Source organism: Varanus komodoensis, unplaced genomic scaffold (genome assembly GCF_004798865.1).
Source record: "Varanus komodoensis strain SLA01 unplaced genomic scaffold, ASM479886v1 scaffold57, whole genome shotgun sequence".
In the NCBI taxonomy this organism is placed as follows: Eukaryota; Metazoa; Chordata; class Lepidosauria; order Squamata; family Varanidae; genus Varanus; species Varanus komodoensis.
In genome coordinates, this window is record NW_025336182.1 from 4,209,697 (window position 1) to 4,230,872 (window position 21,176).

The following is a 21,176-nucleotide window of genomic DNA, read 5'->3' on the forward strand; positions in this document are numbered from 1 at the left end:
ACAGAAGAAATGTTTGTTCCCAACGTAACCATTTTAGCACGTCTAGCGTTCGTTTCCACCAGAAGAAAGCCCTTACGCTACGCTGACGGGTCTTAATTGCCTGGGCCAGACTAAGCCATTGCAAAAGCGGCTTTGGAGACTGGAATTATAAGTCTCTCCTGTGGCTACACCAGGAGAGGGCAGAAGGGAGATCTTTCTGATGTTTTGGGCTTCAGTTCCCAGCATCCCCTGCAGGTCAGGAATGCAGCAAGATGAAGTGTAAAACATCTGGAGATCTACTTCTGGCGAATGCTGAGCTACAGACACTGTTGTGCCAGGTATATTCTCTATACTGACTGGCAAAGGCACTCCTGGGCGTGAGAGAACTGGCTTTGAAAATGGGCGCAGACCAGCTGTAAGGCTGGGAATTAGCGATCGGCCTTGGCCTTGGCCTTCGTCCGTGGCCCATCCTGAGCAGAGGACTGGCTGCCTCTTTTCTTGTACCATTAGCTGGGGAGAAGACAGATTCTGGAGATGGGTCAGGTCCAATAAACAAAACAGATGCTGCCGATGCCGCCCACTCCCGGGGGTGTCACAGCACTGCAGATTTCTGGAAGGAACACAGAAAGGAGGATACCAAAATGACTCCGTAATTCCCCAGTGGTGCTCTCAGGGAGATCTGCATTTTTGCCAAGCAGGCCCAATCACGCCAGCCAGTTCAATGGGCTGTCATGAAGGAGCCCCCACATTCTAATTTACCCATGGTGTGGCTCTGTTCCTGGACTGGACCACTGTGGCTATCAGAGGGGTGTTCATGTATGTCTAGGGATGTGACAGCAACCGACTGCTGTGGGTTTCATGGCTTCCGGTCCTCCTCTGCTGCCCTGCAGCTTCGCAGCTCCCCATTTCTGCTGGTCGGTGAGCAAAGCGTGCGAGCGCAGTGCATGGCTGGGGCAGGGCAGCTGGGTGCACAGGGAGACCAGAGCAGAACAGAAAGCTCTGCAGAACCTGCTCCTCCTCAGGAGTCCTCTGACTCCCAAGGGGCCTTGTTTCTTTGGCCCAGTGCCCTTCAGTGCTGACTCCAAGGCTAGGAGGCCCCTCAGCTTCCTCCTTGCAGCTCTGTAAGGTGACTGGGACCCCATCGGTGGGAACCTGAAGGACCAGGTTGGCTACTTTTGGGCCTTCGGGGCAGACAGGAGCAAGCGGCATCAAAGAGACACACTTGGCCGTGCTTGTGCTGTGAGGATCCCTGACAGATGAGTGCCCCCGGAAGACACTCGTATAGCCCATCCAGGAGAGGGCATAGCAACAGATGTGCTCCAAACAGCTCCGGATGCCCCCTCATGGAGGTTCTGGAAGTACAGCCCCACAGCTTCCCAGCCCTGCATGGGAAATGAAGCTGGCCTCTGAGACCCAGCAGCCCAGAACAGGAATCCCACCTGGGATCTGCCTGGGCAGTTGTGCCCGGATCCTGCTGCTGATGCGGAGCGAGAGCTTGGGGACCATACCCCCTGGGTCACTTGGGATGGCCAAGATTGATGGTGCCAGAGACAGAGATTCCATCCACAGTGTAACTTTATTACAATAACCAGTTCAATCTCTTGTTTTTACTATTGTTCTAAGAAATCAAAAGGATCATTCATATTCTTCATCTTTCTTCTTAAATTGAGGGGTGTTTACCCAGGACCACCTTGGTGTTTAAAGGTTATCTTCCAGAAGAAGACCTCCATCCAAGTTTGAAGCTCTCCAGGTGAGATGGAAACTCTGTCCATTCCTTTGGTAAACTCACACGCCCTGCTTGGGTGAGCAAACGAGTGGCAGAGATTCATTGGAAATGGAAGACTTCCCTCAGCGTGTAGGTGCTGCATCTGAGGAGGACAAGATGGTTTGCTCCACTGGCTCACTGGAAGCCAGTCATCTGGGGTTTTTTGCCTCTGTCTTGTGTGGGCTGGAGAAGGCCTTGTACCCATGAGCGATCCGGGGTACTGAGTCAACCATGTGGTGCTTGACGTTCCCACGGCCCTTGCTCCAGAGGGAGATGAAGATGAAGCAAAGGGCGACGGAGCAGAGGAAGGGCACGATCCCGAGGGCTAGGATGCCCACCAAGGTGCCAGCGTCCACCAGGAGCAGGTAGGAGCTCTGCGTCTCATTGAGAAAGCGGAGACTGTTCCCAGTGAAGGAATCATTGAAAAGAAGCTCGGAGACATGGAGCTCGGCCACCGAGGTGTCATTGCCTGCGACATTGCTGGCAACACAGAGGTATGACCCACTGTCTCCTGGCAGGGCGTACTGGATCTTCAGTGTGCCATCGGGAAGGACAGTTATTCGACCTTTGCGCCTGGTGTCCAAGGTTACATTTTGAGGTGACACCCAGGAAAGTACTGGCAGAGGGTCTCCATCGCCTCTGCAGGTCAAGTTAGCCTGTTCTCCTTCATTGACACTTACTCTCTGTGGACTCTTGTCCTCAATCTTAGGCTTCGTACAAGTGAAGTGACCCCGAGGGACATCTGAGAATTTATGGAAGACTTTCTCTTCCCTTGTGGAATTGGTAGCACAGATTGGCTGGTGGGACTCAAAATTCAACCTCCTCCTCCTCTGAAAGATCCACAGAATGCGGCAGTCACAAACCAAAGGATTTCTGTCCAGCCTGAGGACTTCCAGGTTCCCCACGGAGTGGAAGATTCCTTTCTCAAGAGTCTGCAAGTCATTGCCAGTGACATTGAGAAGACGGAAGTAGATAAGGCCTTGGAATGCCTCGGTCTGAATCGTGGCCAGCCGGCCGCCAGTGAGATGGAACTCCCGCAGGTGGGAGAGCTCTACCAGCTTTCTGCCATGGATCACTGTGATCGGGTTGTAAGAGAGATCAAGGACCCGGAGATGAGCCAAATGCTTGATGGCTTTGTAAGGGACGTTACGCAGGTTGCATTTGGTGATGTACAAGGACGTGAGGTTCAAGCCAGAGAGACTGTGAGGCTCCAGGGTGGTCAGGAAGGGCCACCGGTGGATCTCAAGCACCTTCAGGTGATGCAGCTTCCTGAAGGAGTGGTTGGGAACGATGCTGACCTTCAGGACCTTGAGCCGGAGTTCCACCAGTTGGTGGAGGTGGGAGAGGGCTTCTGCTGGGATGCTGGTCAAGTTGCACTTCTCCAAGGTCAGCTGCCTGAGGCGCTGGAGACCCCCAAAGGCTTGTCCTGAGATGAAGACCAAGTGATTGTCTCCTGTCTCTAGCTTCCGGAGATTGGTGAGGTCCCTGAAGGAGTGGTCCAGGAAGAGGAGGATTTGGTTTGCACTGATATCCAGGACAGAGAGGTTGGGCAACTCAGTGAAGACCCCGTCGGGGACCATCTTCAAATTGTTGCCTTTCAGCTGGAGGACCATCAGCTTCTGCAGCCTGTTGAAGGCCCCGTGTTCGATGTTGGAGATGAAGTTATGGCTCAGGTCCAGCTCCTTCAGGGCCTGGAGGCGGGTGAACATGCCCTGGTGCAGCGTGCGGAGGGTGTTCCGGCTCAGGTCCAGCAGCTCAGAGTCCGGAGGGATCTTGCCTGGAACGGCCGTCAGGTTGCGGCTGTTGCACAGCACCACCTTGTCCTGGGCCAAGCAGTGGCACTTGGAAGGACAGCTCTGTCCAGGTGCCATCAAGAGCGCCACCAGAGGGAGGAGCCACAGGGCCTGCCAGCCCTGCCTGGAGACGGGGGAACCCAGCATGTTGCTTGCCTTCTGAAAATGGGAAAAAGCAACACAAGAGCTTTGCTATTGGGGGAAGAGAATTAAAACAGTGCATAGAAACCCTGCAGAGGTTCCGGCCCACAATCCCCACCATCCCTTGCCATTGCCTAGGGATGATGGGAGTTGTAAGCCAAAGCTTCCGGAGGACCACAGATTGTTCAAGCCCTGTCCTAGATCACCCGTTGATAAGGAACCTGTGTTCTGGGGTCCTCCACTGGTGAACACTGGTAGGTATGGAAGACCTGTGATCACCTCTCACTTGTAATTGGGATAGACTGCTCATGAAAATGGAGGTTCCTTTTAGGTGTAATGGTTCTAGGATGTTGGAGAAACATGCAACAAACTCAAGTGAATACAAAGTTCTAAGATTCTGATCTGTGGATTTCACAGCAGACTAAGTTTTCCTGAGACTGGTGTTATATAATTTTGTGCAAATTTAGTCAAACACACACACACACACACACACACACACACACAGACATGTGCACATTTCCCTCATAGGCTAAAGTGTGAAAATACATATTTCTCTGGAATCTGTATGTGGGGAGTGGTGGAGTTGTACATTTTCATGAATAAATATGAACACAGAACTCAGTTCCGTCAGTGACAGGACAAAAAACATCAAAAAGTAGATGGAACAGATTTTACCACATCCATACATCTTTGTTGGCCAGGAAGGCTATTTGAAACACATGTGCCAGATTTTGGTGGGGTACAAATAAGATTCACAGCACCCTCTCAATCTCTGGCAGTTGATCACACGGTTTTGGAGAGGCTGGGCTGGAAAGCTAGGATTACGCTCAGAATATCTCTCCCTGAAGACTCGGCACATGAAGAGTTGCAGTCATAATCCTAAGCACCTTTGCTTGGGACTATGACCCAGTGACTCCCTTGGAACTCAATGCTGAAGAAGCAGGGCAATAATGAAGATTTCCCCAAGTAAAATTAATCGTTACTTTTACAGCCATACAACGGTTTTGCCAGATGCATGGAGATCGCAGAGGCAGAACGGTCTGAATCACAGGAGCAGCGTGCCTGGGAGCCTGAACAGCATCCACCCCTCTCCAAAATCGGTTTTTTTGTGGCAGGGGTAATGCATTCACTTGATTTGTCTCCTACCTTTTTGCCAACTTAAATGGCATTCCAGCCACGAGAGTGCGACAGAGAACTAAGCAGGCCAGATGTAGCCTTTTCTGAAGCTAAAATTGACCCCTTCGGTGCTTGGGAGCCATTTAACCCCCCACCCCGAACGTCCATGGTGCAGCAGGGAACGCGGAGGCAGTTGCAAATTTAATGCAGAACAAACGTGACCCGCCCTGGCCTAAAAGAAACCTGCACATTCCGTGGCTGTCCACTTCCACGCACTGCTCTGCCGAACTTGCCAGCTTCTCGTCCCACCAGTCCGGCTGGTCACGGTCGGAAGCAGAACACAGGGCTGGATGCCCCGTTGGCTCTGATCCAACCACAGTCCCTGGTGCCACCTGAGGCCTGCGAACACCCACCCTCTTCAGAAGCCAACCCTCACTGGCTCCGTCTCTGACTTGGTGCTTGGGCCCTTTTGAAAGCACAGGAATGGCTTCCTCCTTTTCCAGGATCCACATGCTGTTTTTTCCCAGGAGTCCTGGGTTTTTCCAGGGGTCCGTGCTGGTTCTGCTAGCCAGAGGAAAGAGGCATGCCTCTCCACTGTCCTCTAGCCCCTGCTAGCCAGCGTGGCTCTTTCCTAGCCCATAATAGAGTAGCTACACTGGGCGGGGGGATCCCCGAGTACTCACCCAGCACAGCGCCAGAGGCCTTCCTCAGAGATGGTCAGCGGCTTGCTCAAGCGAAGCCACCCGAGGCCACCTGCTCTTGGCGGATCCCACTTCGTTCTGCACCCTTCCTGGGGGTGGGGTGGGAAGAGCGCTTGCACTCGAGCGGCACCTCATCGGCCGTGTAATTGGAGCCTCATTCAAGGTGGCAGGAGCTCCGCTTCACACCTTTGGGAGGGAACCCCCAGCCGACAACTTCATGCAAAATCAGCAGGGGAGGCGGTGAATGAGTAGCTGGAATCTGAAGGGGTGGAGGCTGCTTGTGGCACGCGGGGAATCGTGGCCCAGCCCTGGCCTAGAAGAAGCCTCCACATCCCATGGCTGTCCGCTTCCTTGCACCGGTACATCAACCTTGCAGTTCCCCATCTGGCTGGTCACAGCTGGAAGATGACCCCTGTTCCCACCTGTTCTAACCTGGCTCACCTGTGCTTCCCCCAGAAGGCCCTGCACCCTCGCTCTGGCTCTGGCTCGATGCCCTTGGGGTGGCTTCCTACCTTTTGCACAGCTCCCTCCCCAGAGAAAACCCAAGGCAGCTCACACCATCCTCATCCTCTTCATTTCAGGCTCACAACAACCCTGTGGGGTAGACTGAGGGTCCGCCCAAAGCTGGGCTTTGTGGCAGAGTGCAGACGATGATCTGGATTTCCTCAAGCCACGTCCACACTGGCTTTGGCCCAAAGGCTGGACCAGGCAGGGCTTAAGGAAAAGCTGGGCCTCTGAGGCACCGAGCCCCCAAGCCAAGCGATCGCTGCAGTTCAGGATCTGCCCTGAGAGTCAGGCTTGGGAAGAAACTGAAAACCAGCAGAGAGGAGGAAGGACCTGTGGTCGCTCCCTGTTGGGCATCTGCTGCTGATGAAGCTCAGGCGGGTTAACCCAGGTTAACCCTAATCCTACAAAAAGCCCCAGCCTGGTGCAGAGATGGCTACAGCCAGAGAAATGGTCACTAGCAACCCAGGTTCCGTTTGGATGCCAGGAAGCACTTCCTGACAGTCAGGACCCCTGGGGTGTGGAATGGGCTTCCACAGGAGGTGGTTGAGACCCCATCGGTGCGGGTGTTCAAGGACAGGCTGGACGTCCACATGGTGGACATGCCGTGAGCAGAGCCGGCTAGTGCCGGGGTCAGACTACATGGCCCAGGAGACCCCTCCTGACTTGCTCTGTTTCTGTGTTTCTATGTAACCTGGGGACCCCCCTCCACCCAGCCGAGCCCTCCCTCAACAGGAGGAGAATTCGTGCAGCTGAGGGGGCAGCCCTGCCTGCCAGCTGAAGACATTCGGCCGTGCCCTACGCTGATGCTTGCCTCCGCACGCCCATCCCCTTGGGCAAAACACAACCAGAAGACACTCACTTTAGGACGTACGATTGCACTGACAATCTTTCATGAGTGGTGTTGTGTGGACACACACCTGTAAAAACACGGTATGGAAGGAACTGAATGCAAAGACTGGGTTTTGCGGTATTTTTTGCTCACACACCACCTGGGGCCACATTAGAGCCCTTTAAAATAATTGCTTAGCTGTCCCTAGCTTTATTTTTAATGCTATGACCCACGTTGCATTCTAAAATAACCTTCCCCCCTTTCATTGGGTTGCTTGTGTATCCCTTCTAAATGATTTTCGGTTATCCTCGCTGCTTTGAAAACAGGGATTTTGGTTTTATTGTATGTGCTTTTATTACGCACGTTGCCCTGAGATCTTTGGCTATCGTTGGAGTCGCAGCCTCATCGAATGTGGGGCTGAAGTGGAGCACCCCAATTCCATGCCAGCAACAGGTCCTGGAAGACCTTTGGGAAGGAAACCGTGCAAGGGCCCGCTCCATCTTCCCAGCTTTCGGCCCTCGCACGGCCGCCTCTGTCATGCAGCTCAGAAAAGGAAATGGATGTGGGCCAGACCAAACCGACCTGAAGGTCCCAAACCGGATGGTTACCATCTTGGTGCCCCTTTTCCCATTTGCAGAGCGGGGGCTCGGCCTCCTTCGCCTGGATCTGGAACACAAGAAGAAACCGCTCTGTGAATTCTGACAAGGAAGAGCCTCTGAGGTCATCCGTCCCCAAGCTGCACCTGGCTTCCTAACTGCCATGTGGCTGGGTACCTCTGCAGCAGCGGAAGGGCCCTCTGCACATGGCTAGACACCCTCTCTGTTACCATTGCACATGTTGCTGCGGCTTGCTCTAGAGTAGAGCAGTGTGCTTGGGGAAGGCATTAGGAGACGTATCGCTAGTTTATAGGTCGTTATGCTATGAAAACAAAATATTGCAGACTCTCCACAAACACACACACACACACTCCTTCATATGCAATTACATTAGAGGAGATAAAGAAATTTAGATACAGATGTTCCTGCAAACATATCTGTACATGTAACACAACTGGAGGAACGGACAAATATATCTCCTTTTAGAGACCAAAGACAAACCAGCAGTAGCCCCAGAGAAGCCGGACTCTCTTTGGCCCAGTTATCCATGGTGTAAGATGCTGTTCACAGAAGCAGATCAAGAAATTTAGCACTCCTTCCATGGAGGGCCACGCACTGACCTTTGATCATCCCCATGGCAGGAAGGGGTGAGGTGCAGAAGCGGGAGACCTGAGCACCTACAGATTCTTCAGCGGCTTCTGGCCAGTTTTCTGATCTGCTCAACGGGTGTGGAAAGAGAAGCAGTGATAAGATTAACAACAGTAATAATCGCATACTTGTGTACACGCCCTTGGAAAGAGCGATGTTTTCATTCAGATGAGCAGTAGAAGGACAGTGGTATGCATGCAACTTGGCAGCTGATGGTTTGTGTCAAGGATACCCAAAAAGGACACCCAAACATAGAAACAGAAACAGAGAGAGTCAGAAGGGGCCTCCCGGGCCATCTAGTCTGACCCCCGGCTCCAGCCGGCTCCGCTCACGACATGCCCACCATGTGCACGTCCAGCCTATCCTTGAACACCCTCCCTGATGGGGCCTCAACCACCTCCCGTGGAAGCCCAGTCCACACCCTCGGGGTCCTGACTGTCAGGAAGTGCTTCCTGGCATCCAAACGGAACCTTGGCTCCCTGAGCTTGGCTCCGTTGGAGCGCATCCTGCCTTCCTCTGCAGGGGAGAACAGGTCTCTCCCCACCTCCGTGTGACGCCCCCTCACATACCTGTATGTCTCCAACAGATCCCCTCGGAGTCTCCTCTTCCCCAGGCTGAAGAGGCCCAGTTCCCTCAGTCTCGCCTCATGCGGCTCCCCCTGCAAACAGAACCATTCAGCCTGTCTTGCTCCATTCTAGCAAAGGTCTACCAAGCAGCGGAGAACCTGCTGCCTCCCATATTCCCCTGTTCAGGGGGCACAGGAAGCCTCCTCCATCATCCAGCTGAATCCTGCTTCCCTGAAATTTGCAGCGGGTGGTTCTGGTCCTTCCCCCTCACAGCACCAGAGAAGCAGCCTGCCTCCATTTGTGGAGAGAGATAAATCTCTAGCCAGCTTTCCCTTGAACTCTTCCAGGCTAAACAGGCCCTGCCCATTCAACTGTTCCTTGTGGGGCAGTTTCCGGACTGCTTGACGGGCCAATGAGCTCTGTGCTTGCTTAGGTTGGGCCACCGGGGAGGCAGAAAGGACAGCAAGAACTGCCAGTGCTCTAGGTAACGGTGAGTCAGTCATTGACTCTCAGCCCAACTCGCCTCACAGGGCTGTTGTTGCAGCATTGCATTTATATGGCACTTTTCTTCCTTTTGCAAGGAACCCAAGGTGGCTTCCAAAATTCTCCTGCTCTCCGATTACCCTGACAACAACCTCCCTGAGGTGGGTTAGGCTGAGAAGGAGGGACTGGCCCAAAGTCACCCCGTGAGTTCCATGGCAGAGTGGGGACTTGAACCCGGATCTCCTGAGTCCCAGTCCAGCGCTCTTAACTGCTATACCACAATCAGGGAGGATAAAATGGAGACAAGGAAGAACGTGAGTTCTTTGAAGGCAAAGGCAGGATAAAAATGGGAAACTTGAATGATGAAACCATCTTCTAGTCAAGAATGCTCGGTCCTCGGGCTGAGGCTCTCTGGATCCCATGTGGTGCAGCTGAGCCAGGGGAGATCTGTAGTACGGGCAGGACCAGCAGCTTCTGCATGGTCAGCACGTATTTCTCTTGCAAAGACGGCCCCGTTCCCAGCCAGCCGCGACGTGGCTCCATGGCTCCCTCAGCCAGGCCCTGGCGCTTAATTTCATCTAAGTAGCCCTTTGGCGTGGCTCCAGGAGATGCATTAAAAAAGGATGGAGGCATAAAAGGGAAAGGATGATTGAGAAGCGAACGAAGCTGCTGAGTTGCGCAGGAAGGTGGAGACGAGGCTGGAAGAGGTCACAGTAATTTGGAAAAGCAGACAATGTCCCCAGCTCCAGACATCAGCTGCAAGAAACCCCCCCAAATCTCCAGTGGTTTTTAATGCTGTCCTGCCCTCCAGAATCAAGAGCAGGTTGCCAAGATGATCTATGAAGAATATAAAACAATCTGAGCACAAATTTATGCATGTTTAGACTGAAAGACTCCCGCAATTCCCAGAATTCTTCCGTTGTGGGTTTCTGTCTAACTTACCAAAACCTTTGCTCCCATGGATCAGGATGCATTATTATCTGATGAAATGTGGATTTTCATTTGCCAAAGGTGAGACTACGGCAAATCTGTTAGCTTTTTCACTTCCTCCAGCCTTCCAGGTTTTTAGAATCTTAATTCCATTTTTGGCTGAATATGAAGAAGTTTGAGGCCTGGGGTAAGTGCTGATCAAAGATAAGCTGCAATGACATTTCACTCGTTCCTACGCGATGGGCAGTGCTGGCTACAGCAGAGGTTCTGAGATGCATAACCAAAACAACCCCGACGGTGGCCAAGAGGGAGATGCTCTGGCAGGCAAGAGTCTTCAGAAGCAGAAAAGTATTTATGGCTGCCATGGGCAACTTTAGGGCTTCTGGGGTTTGTGCCTGTGGTTAGGGTCCACAGACTGCCTGGTAGGTTTATAGAAACCGACAAAATCGGTCCATTGATGCTCAGGAACACTCAGAGGGCCAAATTCAGCACTGGCAGAGTGCAATGCCCATCAAAGAGAGCATTAGACCGGGTTAAATCTGGCTCATTTAACTCTCCTTGGGTTAATGTGGGCAGCTGCTGCTGCCGCCATTTTGCTGCACCAGGGCTGCATCTGTAGTTTATGGGGCTGAAACCCTAAATGGGGATGGACAGCCCGGTGAGGACAGAATGGGTTTAGGATCCGTGGAAAGCGGAGTGCCAGATTTGGGAAGTGGGAGGGACGGAAGATCGGGAGGGAAGGGGAATAGAACTGAGGCACGTCTCAAGGTCATGTCTGACCAGACCAGCTGGCCTCGCCCACTTCTCTACGTCGCTAGGCGATTTTGGCTCCCCAACATTCAGGGGTTTTCCGGTGACTTACTTTGAAGTCGCTTGAACAATTGCTTCCCATTGTGCAGTGAGCATAAATTGTTGGCAACGAAACTGAGCATTTTTTTCTGAAAGGCCACTAGAAGGCAGCCCCAGAAACCTCTGAACCACCCGAGGCACAGAATTCAGAAAAAGGGCCCAGATCCTTGAACTGACTGGCACCTCTCGCGGAAGGCTTGTGAGTCCTGGTACTCCGGCATTGCTGTTCTCTTCTTGACAGACAGAATTAATTAGCTTAATGCAATCACAGTGGCCAGAGAGAAAAAAGAACACCAGCAACAGCAAACCGGACATGCGGGCAGGTTCATGCGATTCCAGAAAGCTCAGAATGGAAACTTGCTGTCCGCCAGACTCCCGATGGCTTCCATTTTCCTGGTCACCAGCCCTGTTGCTACCTCAAGACTTGAACTGGACTGCAGAGAGCACAAGAAATTCTGCCCCAGAAAAATGCAATGAAATAAAGCATTGGAATTTGTCCGTATCCAAGTATCTCCATAGATTTTTGAGATCTGATTTACCGGGGGGCGGTTTCTTCTTCCCGAAGTGGAACTCACGCACTGCAAGGAGAAGGTTGGGGGCAGGACTCTACAGGATTCTAGTCCTCACTGAGGAAGCATGTCACAGTCGCAAGTGTTTTGGGAAAAGGCAAAGTCGGACGAGCAGTCTGGCAGGACTCCAGACAGCCTCTAATCAATGGTGCTGTGGTACTGAGGGAATGCGTCTGGGCCTTTTCTTAGTCACTCCAGGGTAATGGACAAACTCACCTCGCAAATGAACTGATGAAAAGGTTCTATTTTCACTTCAGTTTGTGGCAAACTGGCATCAAGGGAGTCAAAGAATGAAGAAAATAATTGGGCGCAAGTTGAATATTCCCCTCTCGTTCTTGATTGTGCTCCTCCATCACTCTAAATATCCCGGTTACTCCAATTCCTTTTATGTTAAGTTACTTTTATCTGATCAATCCGATTTTATCTCCTTGACTACAACCAAATATTGTTCAGTGGTTTGTACAGTGCATGGTAGAATTAACCCTAAATGTTGTCAGGTTCTACCAGAATGCTTTTACTTTCTTGTTTAATTACTGTAATTTTATTAGTACTGTATTTTTCTTATTTTTAATTCATTGTCATTTTGTGTTTTATTTATTGGCTGGTCAATGTCCGAATAAAGAATTGATTGATTGATTGATTGTTGACTCTAGCAAGAAGCTTGGAAAGAGGCTTGCGAACTTATTTGCCTGCCTCCCATTTTACAAGTTGTGCCAATGTCCAGAATAATCCTCACCCAGTTCCATAGATCTTACTCCCTGCTATGCATAAATATGAAGACCCTAAAATACTGGGTCTTATTCTTTTAGCACTGATAGTTATGTGAGCATATACAAACAGCCCCGAAGACTAGGCTGGGAAGGGCCCGTGTGTCTTGAGCTGCTCCTTCGCTGATTTCTATCTACCTCTCTCTCTGTCCTTAAAGTTCAATATCTTGATGACCAGCCCACAAATGTGCAAGACCTCAAAGAGGAGGACCACCCTAGTAACCGTGAGTTTCTGGGGCAATCATCAGAAAGCAGGAATTGCCCCCCTTGATGTTGCTTGGAGAAGGTTTGGGGAAGCCACTGTGCCTTGACTGGTCTTGCCCCCTTGATTCAGACCCACAAAGGACATTCCCAGAAGCTGGTGCTTTTAAGGCGGGGTGCGGACAGCTCAGGGGGCTGGTGCTTTTAAGGTGGGGGGCGGACAGCTCAGGGGGGTCCAATATTTAATAAAATAAAGCACCCGGTGAATCTTCCCAGTATTCTGTTCCCCAAATAGCCAACCAGGTGCCTCTTGGGAAGCCCAGAAAGAGACCTTGAGTACAACAGCACCCTTCTATCTGTGCTCCCCAGTATACTGTCTCTGACACTGGAAGCAGCATGGAATCATTGGCAGTCTCCAGGAATTGGTCTAATCCCCTTTTAAAGCCATCCAAGTAGATGGCCCTCATTGTTCAGTCCTGTGGCAGCAAAGTTGTAACTGGGCAGCGTAGAGAAATCCTTCCTTTTATCTGTCCTGAATGACTGCAGAAAGATCACAGCAGATCACAGAGAAGACGTTATAAAAGAAATAGTGAGGGGGCTGAAATCAGATTTAATATAGCCCTGCTCTGTATTTTCTCTTTAAAAAAGGGAAACACACACAAATGTCTGAAGAGGGAATGATGCTTAATTTTGTCTTCAAAATGTCGCGAAAACCTTCCCACGAAGATTGCAAGCAACCCTGAGGAGAGCCAGAAGCAGCTGATGAATAGAGGAGAAATATCACAGGCTTGTAATGTCCTTAAATGGAATTATGTCTCTGCAGAGATGGAGGTGGATTACTCTGACCAGATGTGTGTAGGGGGGCTGAACCCTGTTTGGGAAAGGTGTGGGGGATCGCAGATGTTCCCTCTAAAATAATGAAGTATCTTTCTCTCCCCCAATTTGTTAAAACAGAGGGAAAATATTCTTTCAATGCTGAAATGCAAATCAGGTTTAAAAAAGGGAGAGAAAGAAGAGGAGAAATTCTCAGCTGTAAGTATAACACCAAGTATGTGAAAATCAATGCATATGCATTTCCCATTTATCCTTCTTAGGAATCTCCCTAGTACCAAATGCCAGATTGGATGCTCTTTGGGGGCAGAGACCTATGCTGCTGTTACACTGCAAAGCAGCCTTGTAAGTTGATTGCAATATTATATAAAATGATATTGTTCTGTCCCCCTGCAAGAAACCTCCCATCTCAAGATTTCGTACTTCTGTTTCCCCCATCCTTCATCTCACGCTTTGTCATTACCGCCTTCGTAAGAGTGAGAATCGGGGCTTCCCACTTCTTCCTGCCCTTCGGAGCAGCGAACCACAATCTGTTTCCAAAGCATTTAAAAAAATCAAAAATCTAAATTAAACCCATAATTGTAGACGTTCCCCCTCATGCTTGCACGCCCGCTCCCTGGGTGTAACGGAGAGGTCATAGCAGTATAAAAATGAGCTTCTGAGAAAATTCTGCTGTGTGTGTGACTCTAACACCCCCCCGCAATAATAACCTCCACTCCAAAGGACTTTTCTCAGTGCCAGAAAACAGGGATGGGGGAGGAGAAAGTGAGAGAGAGAGAAGAGAAGGAGAGAGAGAAGGAGAGAGAGGGGAAGGGGGAAAGGAAGGGAAAAGGAGATGACTTACGGGGAAAGAAGAATCAAGGGGAATCTGTGCAAGAAGATGATACAGATCAGTTTCTGCAGCATTCATGTTTTCTTCTTCCTTATTCTACTTTTCTACTTCCTTATTCTGCTACCATCTATTTCTTGTTAGAAGAAACAATGCTGCCCCTCAAAAATGCCTTACAACCAAGTGGGGGGAAACTTAGTTTCTGGCTCTTTCTTCCTGCCTTCCACTGTGCACGGGCCGGTCTCTTGCAGCTTGGGATAAACTCAAGAGGAAACCCAAGAGCCAACACAAGCAGAGAAGCAACAGGAAGACTCGTCACCATGGCGTGTGCATTTCTGATGTGTTGCTCTGTTGGGAATGCTGGCTTCCATCACACCCAGCGGAGACCAGAATGGGTGGCCAGGGGTAAGAAAAGGGGTGGAGGGAGGAGGTGCCTCCTCTTGGGGTTAATAAATTCAGAAGCATCTGGATTTATTTGATTGGGGTATGAGCAATCAAACAGGGCAGACACGACCCGATGGAGACCAGACTGAAGGAGCAAAGGCCAGTGCAGCAGATCATGCAGAGAGACGACAGGCAGCCTCGCTTGTTGGCTGGGTGCTTTGGAGTCTTCAGCTGAATTTATTCCAAGGGAACCCATCTACTGCCCTGGGAGCAAAAGAGGAGCCCTGCATCTCCGGTCCAGCGTTTTGTTCCCACCACGGCCAACCAGATGTCCAAACGGGCAGCCCAGAAGCACAGAAGCAACCTTCCCCTTGCTGTCCCCAGTAAACTGCCTCTGATATGGGCGTTAATTTAGGCTGGTAGCCACTGGCAGCCATGGAGTGCTTGGCTGTTAAGAGCTCTCGTATAACCACTTGTGGAAACTCTTACAGTTCAAAGGGGGTTGCCCAGGAGAACTCAATGTTTGTGATTCTCTCTCTCTCTGCATGCACGTGGAGGGGCACCAAAAGGCTATCAAGTCCACCCCCTTCTGTCCTCCAGTCAGGTCCTGGCTGCAACAGACCAGCAGAAGAACCTTTCAGTCCAGGCACTCCTGAGAACGCTTGCGACTAAGCGGCAATGCTGGGGAGGAGGCGTCTGTCTGGGCTCCCTGAACAAATATTAGCCAGTCCCCTGGGTTAAGAAGCCCCCCTCCCCCCACCAAGACGTTCAGGCATGCAACTTCACTCCAGCAGCGCCATCCCATCATTCGCTGCACCCTGCTTCATTTGATTCCAGCATTATGGGGAGAGAGGAGGAGCTGAAGAACAAGTCCTTCCTCCTGGGAATTCTCTCTCCATGGTGGCTTTTCTAGGGCTTCCAAGCCCTCCCCGAAGAAATGCCAAGGACTGAACCGGTGACCCTTTTGCATGCAAAGCAGGCTCTCTACCACCAAGCTACAGCCCTTCCTTCAAAGGCAAAGTAAGATTCTAGTCCTCATAGCTCTGAAATAAGGGCTGTACTAAATGGGGATGTCCGAAGCTGCCTCGTAGCAGGCTGAATCTCCTGTCTCAGTACTGCCTCCAGCACAATAGCAGAGGCTCTCGAGAGCTTGGGCTGGGGATGCCAACTATTAAACCAGAAATGCCTGCGTGTTGCTTTGCTCCTCGCTGCAGACGGCCCCTCCAACCTCACCCTTGCCCGGGGAACATGCAGAGAGCCGCCCTGTCATTGGAAAGACCGGCAGCTGCTCCCTCTTCTAGCCGGCGGGGCATTCCCAGGAACTTCCAGCCTCCCCGGAGAGCCTCTTCTTCTCCCCTGCCACCCCCAACCTGGACCTGCATGCCCCCAAACTAGGGCAAGCGTTCCCTCCCACATGGAGTTCAGCGCTTTGTGAGCCCTGCTCACCCCATTTCCCCCTTCAGCCTTTCCATTTCTAAAAATAACACATGCAAAGACCAGGTTGGAGGGCACGGTCCTCCCTTCTGGCACAGGCACCCCTGCAAAGGATCATGGCCCCCCACCCCTTTCAAGACCAGGCGTATTTTGCAAATATCTCGGAGAAAGGAGAAGGTGCTTACCCGGAGTGTGTGGAAAATAGGCTTCTGGGCAAGCTCCTCAGAACGATGTCTAATTTGTGCCTCTCTCTGCCAGCCACGTGGATGTCATCTTGCCAAGGGAACGTTCCCTGCCTGAGAGTTTTTGTGATTTTGCTTAAAGCCGCTCCGCACACAAAGTGGGAAAGAGACGAGGGATGACGACAGCAAGACCAGGCTGCCAGCACGGCTGCCGAAGAGCGGCTAGAGGGAGTGAAGCACCGGCAGCGCGAGGGACGGGAGGGCCTTCTCTGCCCGGGACGGTGACGCACTGCTCTTGCCGTCCCGAGGAGAGCCCCAGAACGCGGGCCTCTTCCGTCGACCCGCACTAGCACACCAGTTGCGCCACCTCCCCTCCTACACACCCCACCAGGGGCAGGTGCTTTCAGAAAGCGCAGGGTCCCGGTCAGCCTAGCCTGGAACACCCTGCGCGGCCAGAGGGAGCGCGCCAACGGAGCTCGTTTCCGAGAAAAGCCAGTGAGCCAAGCTCAGCCGCTACCCAGAAGGCTGAGGGGGTGGCGGGTGGCGGCGGCATCCCGAGGCCATGGACCGTCACGGCGCTCTGTGCCCGCCCGCCACGGTTCTTTTGCACCTTTGCCCCCAGCCTGGGGTGGCCATGACTGGGGTGATCCCACAGCATTGGGGGCTGTGGACCATGGGGCTTCCAATCAGAACCATTCTGCTTGTGGGGCAGGGCTTCCAATTTTGGGGACCTCCAGGTGGATGGGAAGTGGGCCGTCAGCGCTGGCTTCCGATCCCATGGAGAGTACGGAGTCACCAGCGACCAAGACCTACTGTTGGTCCACCCCCCTCCCAATATTTTGAGACTCCAACTCCCATCATCCCTGGCCATGTTGGTGGTGGCTGATGGGATTTGTAGTGGGGAACTTCAGGCCCGGGTGCCTGAATGCAGCCCCTCCCGGTTCCTGAGATGGCCTGCCCCCTCCCCCCATTCAATTAAAGCATTTAATTGCTGATTTCCAGCACTGATGCTGTTTACACCCTTTTCCAAAAGAGTTTAACACCTAAGGCTTAGTTTGCTGTAAGAGCTGTAATGTAAAATAGAGTGGGATTTGCCCTGCCCTTATGTCCCTATTTTACCCACAACTAAAATGCAACACCAGGTTGCTTCTCTAAAGCTCAACCCCCCCCCCCCAGTTTATCACTATGAAAATTCACAGAACTGCTGGGAGCAGCTAAGGAGAGAGAATAAAATGAGTCACATTAATATGCACCATCATTTAATTAAATTAAAAAGTAACCTAAAGTCCTGTTAAAAAGTCCTGTTGTACACATTTCAAAGAAGGATTACCCTAAACTTGCTTGCTTTTAAAACAGATATTTACACAACCCCCCAAAAACAAACAAAAACTATTTAAATATTTCAAACAGATTTTCCCCGACAACAAACAAGAACAAACAACAAAACCAGGGTTGGTTTCCTTAAAAGATGAAGGATGTAAGAGAGAAAGTGACAGACAACCTACAGAAAACCCGGGGTGCGGGGTGGGTGGGGCGGGGGAGAAAGGAGAATCTGCTATGGATTCAACTACTTCTCTTTTTTCAGTGTCAGACAGTAGAAAAAGCCACCGCTGATCAAATAGCTGGGGAGTTACGTGGGCCAGAGTCATCTCTTGCTCATACTTTGGAATTCCAGTATTTAAATGCATGCAGGGCCTAAAGACCAATGCTTTTTTATTTGGCTCTACCCATAATCCGTCAGGTCGCCTTCTGGCTCCACCTCTCCTAGCCAAACTCTCCCTCCATGATGCAGAGCATTCTGCCTTGGCCCTGCCCGTTCCTTGGTTTCATCCCGGAGTGACATTTCCCTGAATCCAAATTTTGGGACGCGAGCTCCCCACCACAACACACCACCCCCAGCTGCGCATCATCCTTGCCTTGCGCTGGTCAGAAAATTTGGGGGTTCAAGAACCAAACCAAGAACCTCCGGATAACACCAGACATTCAGGAGAGGCAAGGTTGGCAGTCGCACTTCCCCGAATATTAGTAAAACGCTGATTGTCTCAGATTGTTTGAAGTGTGCTTCAAAGGGGAGGGGGAATCTGCACTTGGGAATTTCGACGCACAACTTGCAGCAGCTTTAGCACAAACGGGAAACTGGGGCACCTTTTCAGCGGGTCAGTTCCACCTACACACACCATACACTTGGGGGCTTTCCTCCAAGTGTCTCCAAACGCATCCCATCAGCACGCACGGGAAGCTACTGCCTGAACACAAGCTCGGCTTCTTTGTTCAGATGTTTCCTCAGAGGTGTTTTCCCGCCTGTCCCCAAGCATGCATCCAAAAATACTCTCTGTGGAAGAGACGCACCGATGCATGCTGTTTTTACGTACATTCAGCCGAGCTGTCGAGATGGGCTGGCGTATACTCAGTAATAACCCCGCATTTTCTTGCTGCTCCAAGTGCCAACGGGACCGAGAGACTGTGCCGTCTGTTGGCCCATGCAAAACAAGAACTGGCTGCAACGTCTGGGGTGCCCAAGGTGGCTCTGCTCTCTCTATTTTGAGCGCAGGTAGGGAGTGGATGCTTCAGTTCGGTCCCCAGTCGGGCAAGTGACAGCCCTGCCCCTCCATCACAATGGACGCTGCAACCAGTGTGGGACACAACGCGGCTAGCGGCTGCCTCAGGCCGGACAACGCTCGACAAAACACAGAGCAGTTCCGAAGCGGTAATCGTGCACCCCAAACTAGGCCCAAGGAACCGAATCCGTATCAGTGCAACAGAGCGCAGAAGCATTTCCACAACAACACGAGGCTGAATGTCACAATCGGTGAAAATAATAAATAAAAACCAAGTCCTGAAGGGACTGGTTCAGGGCCCTCTTTGGGGAACTGTTAATATGGCTAAAACAGCTGGGATTCCCTGGGATGCTGGTTTAGCGGCCTGTCTTCCCAAGCCAGCCATCTGTGCCGTGCACGTTGGATGCATGAGTCATGCCATCCCATAATAAAGCCTTCCCCATTCACATTTCAACCCTGGAATTCAGGCACCCTGTAATTCACACACACCATTCTCTCCCCAGAGAAGCGAACAAAGAAGAATCTCGCATGCATTCAAGAGGAGAAAGGGGGTGTGCAAAGCATTACGGGAAGAAAGCCATCCATTCAGGGTTGGTGTTTGTAGAAGCAGGGAAGGCTAAAGTGGGTTGTGAAGAGGCAGAATTTTGGCGTTTAATAAAATACCTTTCCTGTTCTTCAATAAAAGGGTTTTCCCAAAGTAGTTACATTAATGGCCATTTCTGTCTCTCTCTCACACACACGAATATATGCCAAATATAGAATTCCTCTTTTTTCAAAAATAGCCTGGACGTTACCATGACATTTGGAGCAGCAGGCATTTAAAAATGAAAATCTGCAAAGTTTGGAGGAAATAGGAAGACCATTAATGGAACTGGGAACATGCCTTCGGTGTGCACAGGTGTGAACATACCTGTGCAGCTCATCCAGCCAATACCACGCTGCCGTCACACCCTTGCTTTTAACCAATGAGTTATTTAACCAATCATTCTGAATCCCATTTGTGCCAATTCATGACATTTCTGTCCTGCTCCTTTTTATAAGTGCACAGCCTGTCCCAAAGATAGAGCATCTCATAAGCAGGTCTGCAACCTCAGCTGATTAAATGAGGGATAATGCTTTATCCCTTAAAAGTATTGATTACATCATGATTCGATGCGGATTAAAAAAAAAAAAGATGTAAACATCAGGGCCTGTCTTAGAACACAACTGAGAACGCAAAAAACCAGCCCTTCGAAATAATTCCTTGGGAGTTAATAATTATAATGTCCAAAATAGCTGATTTTGCTATTAATGGGTCCCTGGTACATTGTGGATATGTGTGAGGGCGAGGAGCAGAGTTAGATGCCTTTGCCTCTTTGGTTTGATTTGGTTATCTCTTTCCTCACTTTTTATAGTTGTTCTGTCTCGGATAAGCAGTTCTGCCACTTCTTGTCAAGGAGGGAATCCCTTCCTCCAGGTTGAGAAAATACCTAAAAGGATTTAAAAACACACAACACACACTCAGTTGAAGGTTTAACCTTGTTTTGACAGATGCGTGTTTGAGTGCATGTGATCTATTAATACGTGTGGACATAAAGGGCTTTTCCAACATCAAGAATTTTTACTAGTTTTTAATTTTTATAAGCATTGGCTTGGCTTTATAAACATTGGCTTGGTATAGAAATGGGTAAATGAGAGAAAGAAAATATAATCCGCTGGTTCAGAATTATGGCACTGAATAAGGTTTTCTTTAAATGGAGGAGCAACGGCCTTGGAAAAAGCGCGACGGGATGCAATCCATGCTGGCTGCGGCACACTGAGAAACGCAGGGCCTTTTCAGTCTAAACCTGCATAGGATGCACCTTAGCATAGCCTCCAGCACCTGCTTGTCTTTAGCTCACCTCTGTCCCAAGCCAGTGTGGCTGAGGGATTCTGGGAGTTGTAGTCCAAAACATCTGGAGGGTACCAATTTGGGGGAAGCTGCAATCAAAGGTGTGTTTGCCTCTCCTGGTCATACTTTTCTACCCCTCTTACTTTAGGTCAGGTGAGATGGATAATCCGACCCCCTTCTTTCTGCACCCTGCAATTCCCGGGAGCCAGCCCTATTAATCTAGTCCAAGATCAACACACGTTTCTGGCTCAGGGACGAAAAAGGGCCACAGGGACCAGTTAAGAGAGCTCTAAAATTTTGTGGGCAAAAAGGACCAAGAGAAATCTTGGTTCATTCCACTCAAGTGGCCTATGACCTCTTCCATCCGGGGCGTGGAAATGGCACAGTTTCTTCGCTTTCTACCAGTCGCTTTCTACTCATGTTATGTTCTAGCAACCTTCTTGGGGCACTCGGTATAAACTGGGGCAGGCAGAATCCCACTTTCTTGTTTTTGCACTAGACCCCAGAGATCTGCAGCCACAACCAGGAGCAGAACAACAGCTCAGGCAGGTGGTTGTGCTCAGAACCAGGGTGTCTCTGGCCAGATGCAGCTGAATAATTTGTGATCAGTACCAGAGGTTGGAGCTCAGTTATCACAGCTTGCAGCAA

The 21,176-nt window shown here is 50.8% G+C and overlaps 1 protein-coding gene across 1 annotated transcript; it reads right to left on the reverse strand.

Annotated features, from left to right (window-relative positions):
• Positions 1–1,893: 1,893 nt before the first annotated feature.
• On the reverse strand, positions 1,894–3,684 carry LINGO4 (leucine rich repeat and Ig domain containing 4). The gene has a single exon (XM_044449073.1). The coding sequence runs from the start codon at positions 3,682–3,684 to the stop codon at positions 1,894–1,896; it is 1,791 nt and encodes a 596-aa protein (XP_044305008.1).
• Positions 3,685–21,176: the final 17,492 nt, after the last annotated feature.

Bases quoted from the DNA above. Each gene is read 5' to 3' on its own strand.
- LINGO4 (XM_044449073.1), bottom strand. From the start codon at position 3,684: ATGCTGGGTTCCCCCGTCTCCAGGCAGGGCTGGCAGGCCCTGTGGCTC.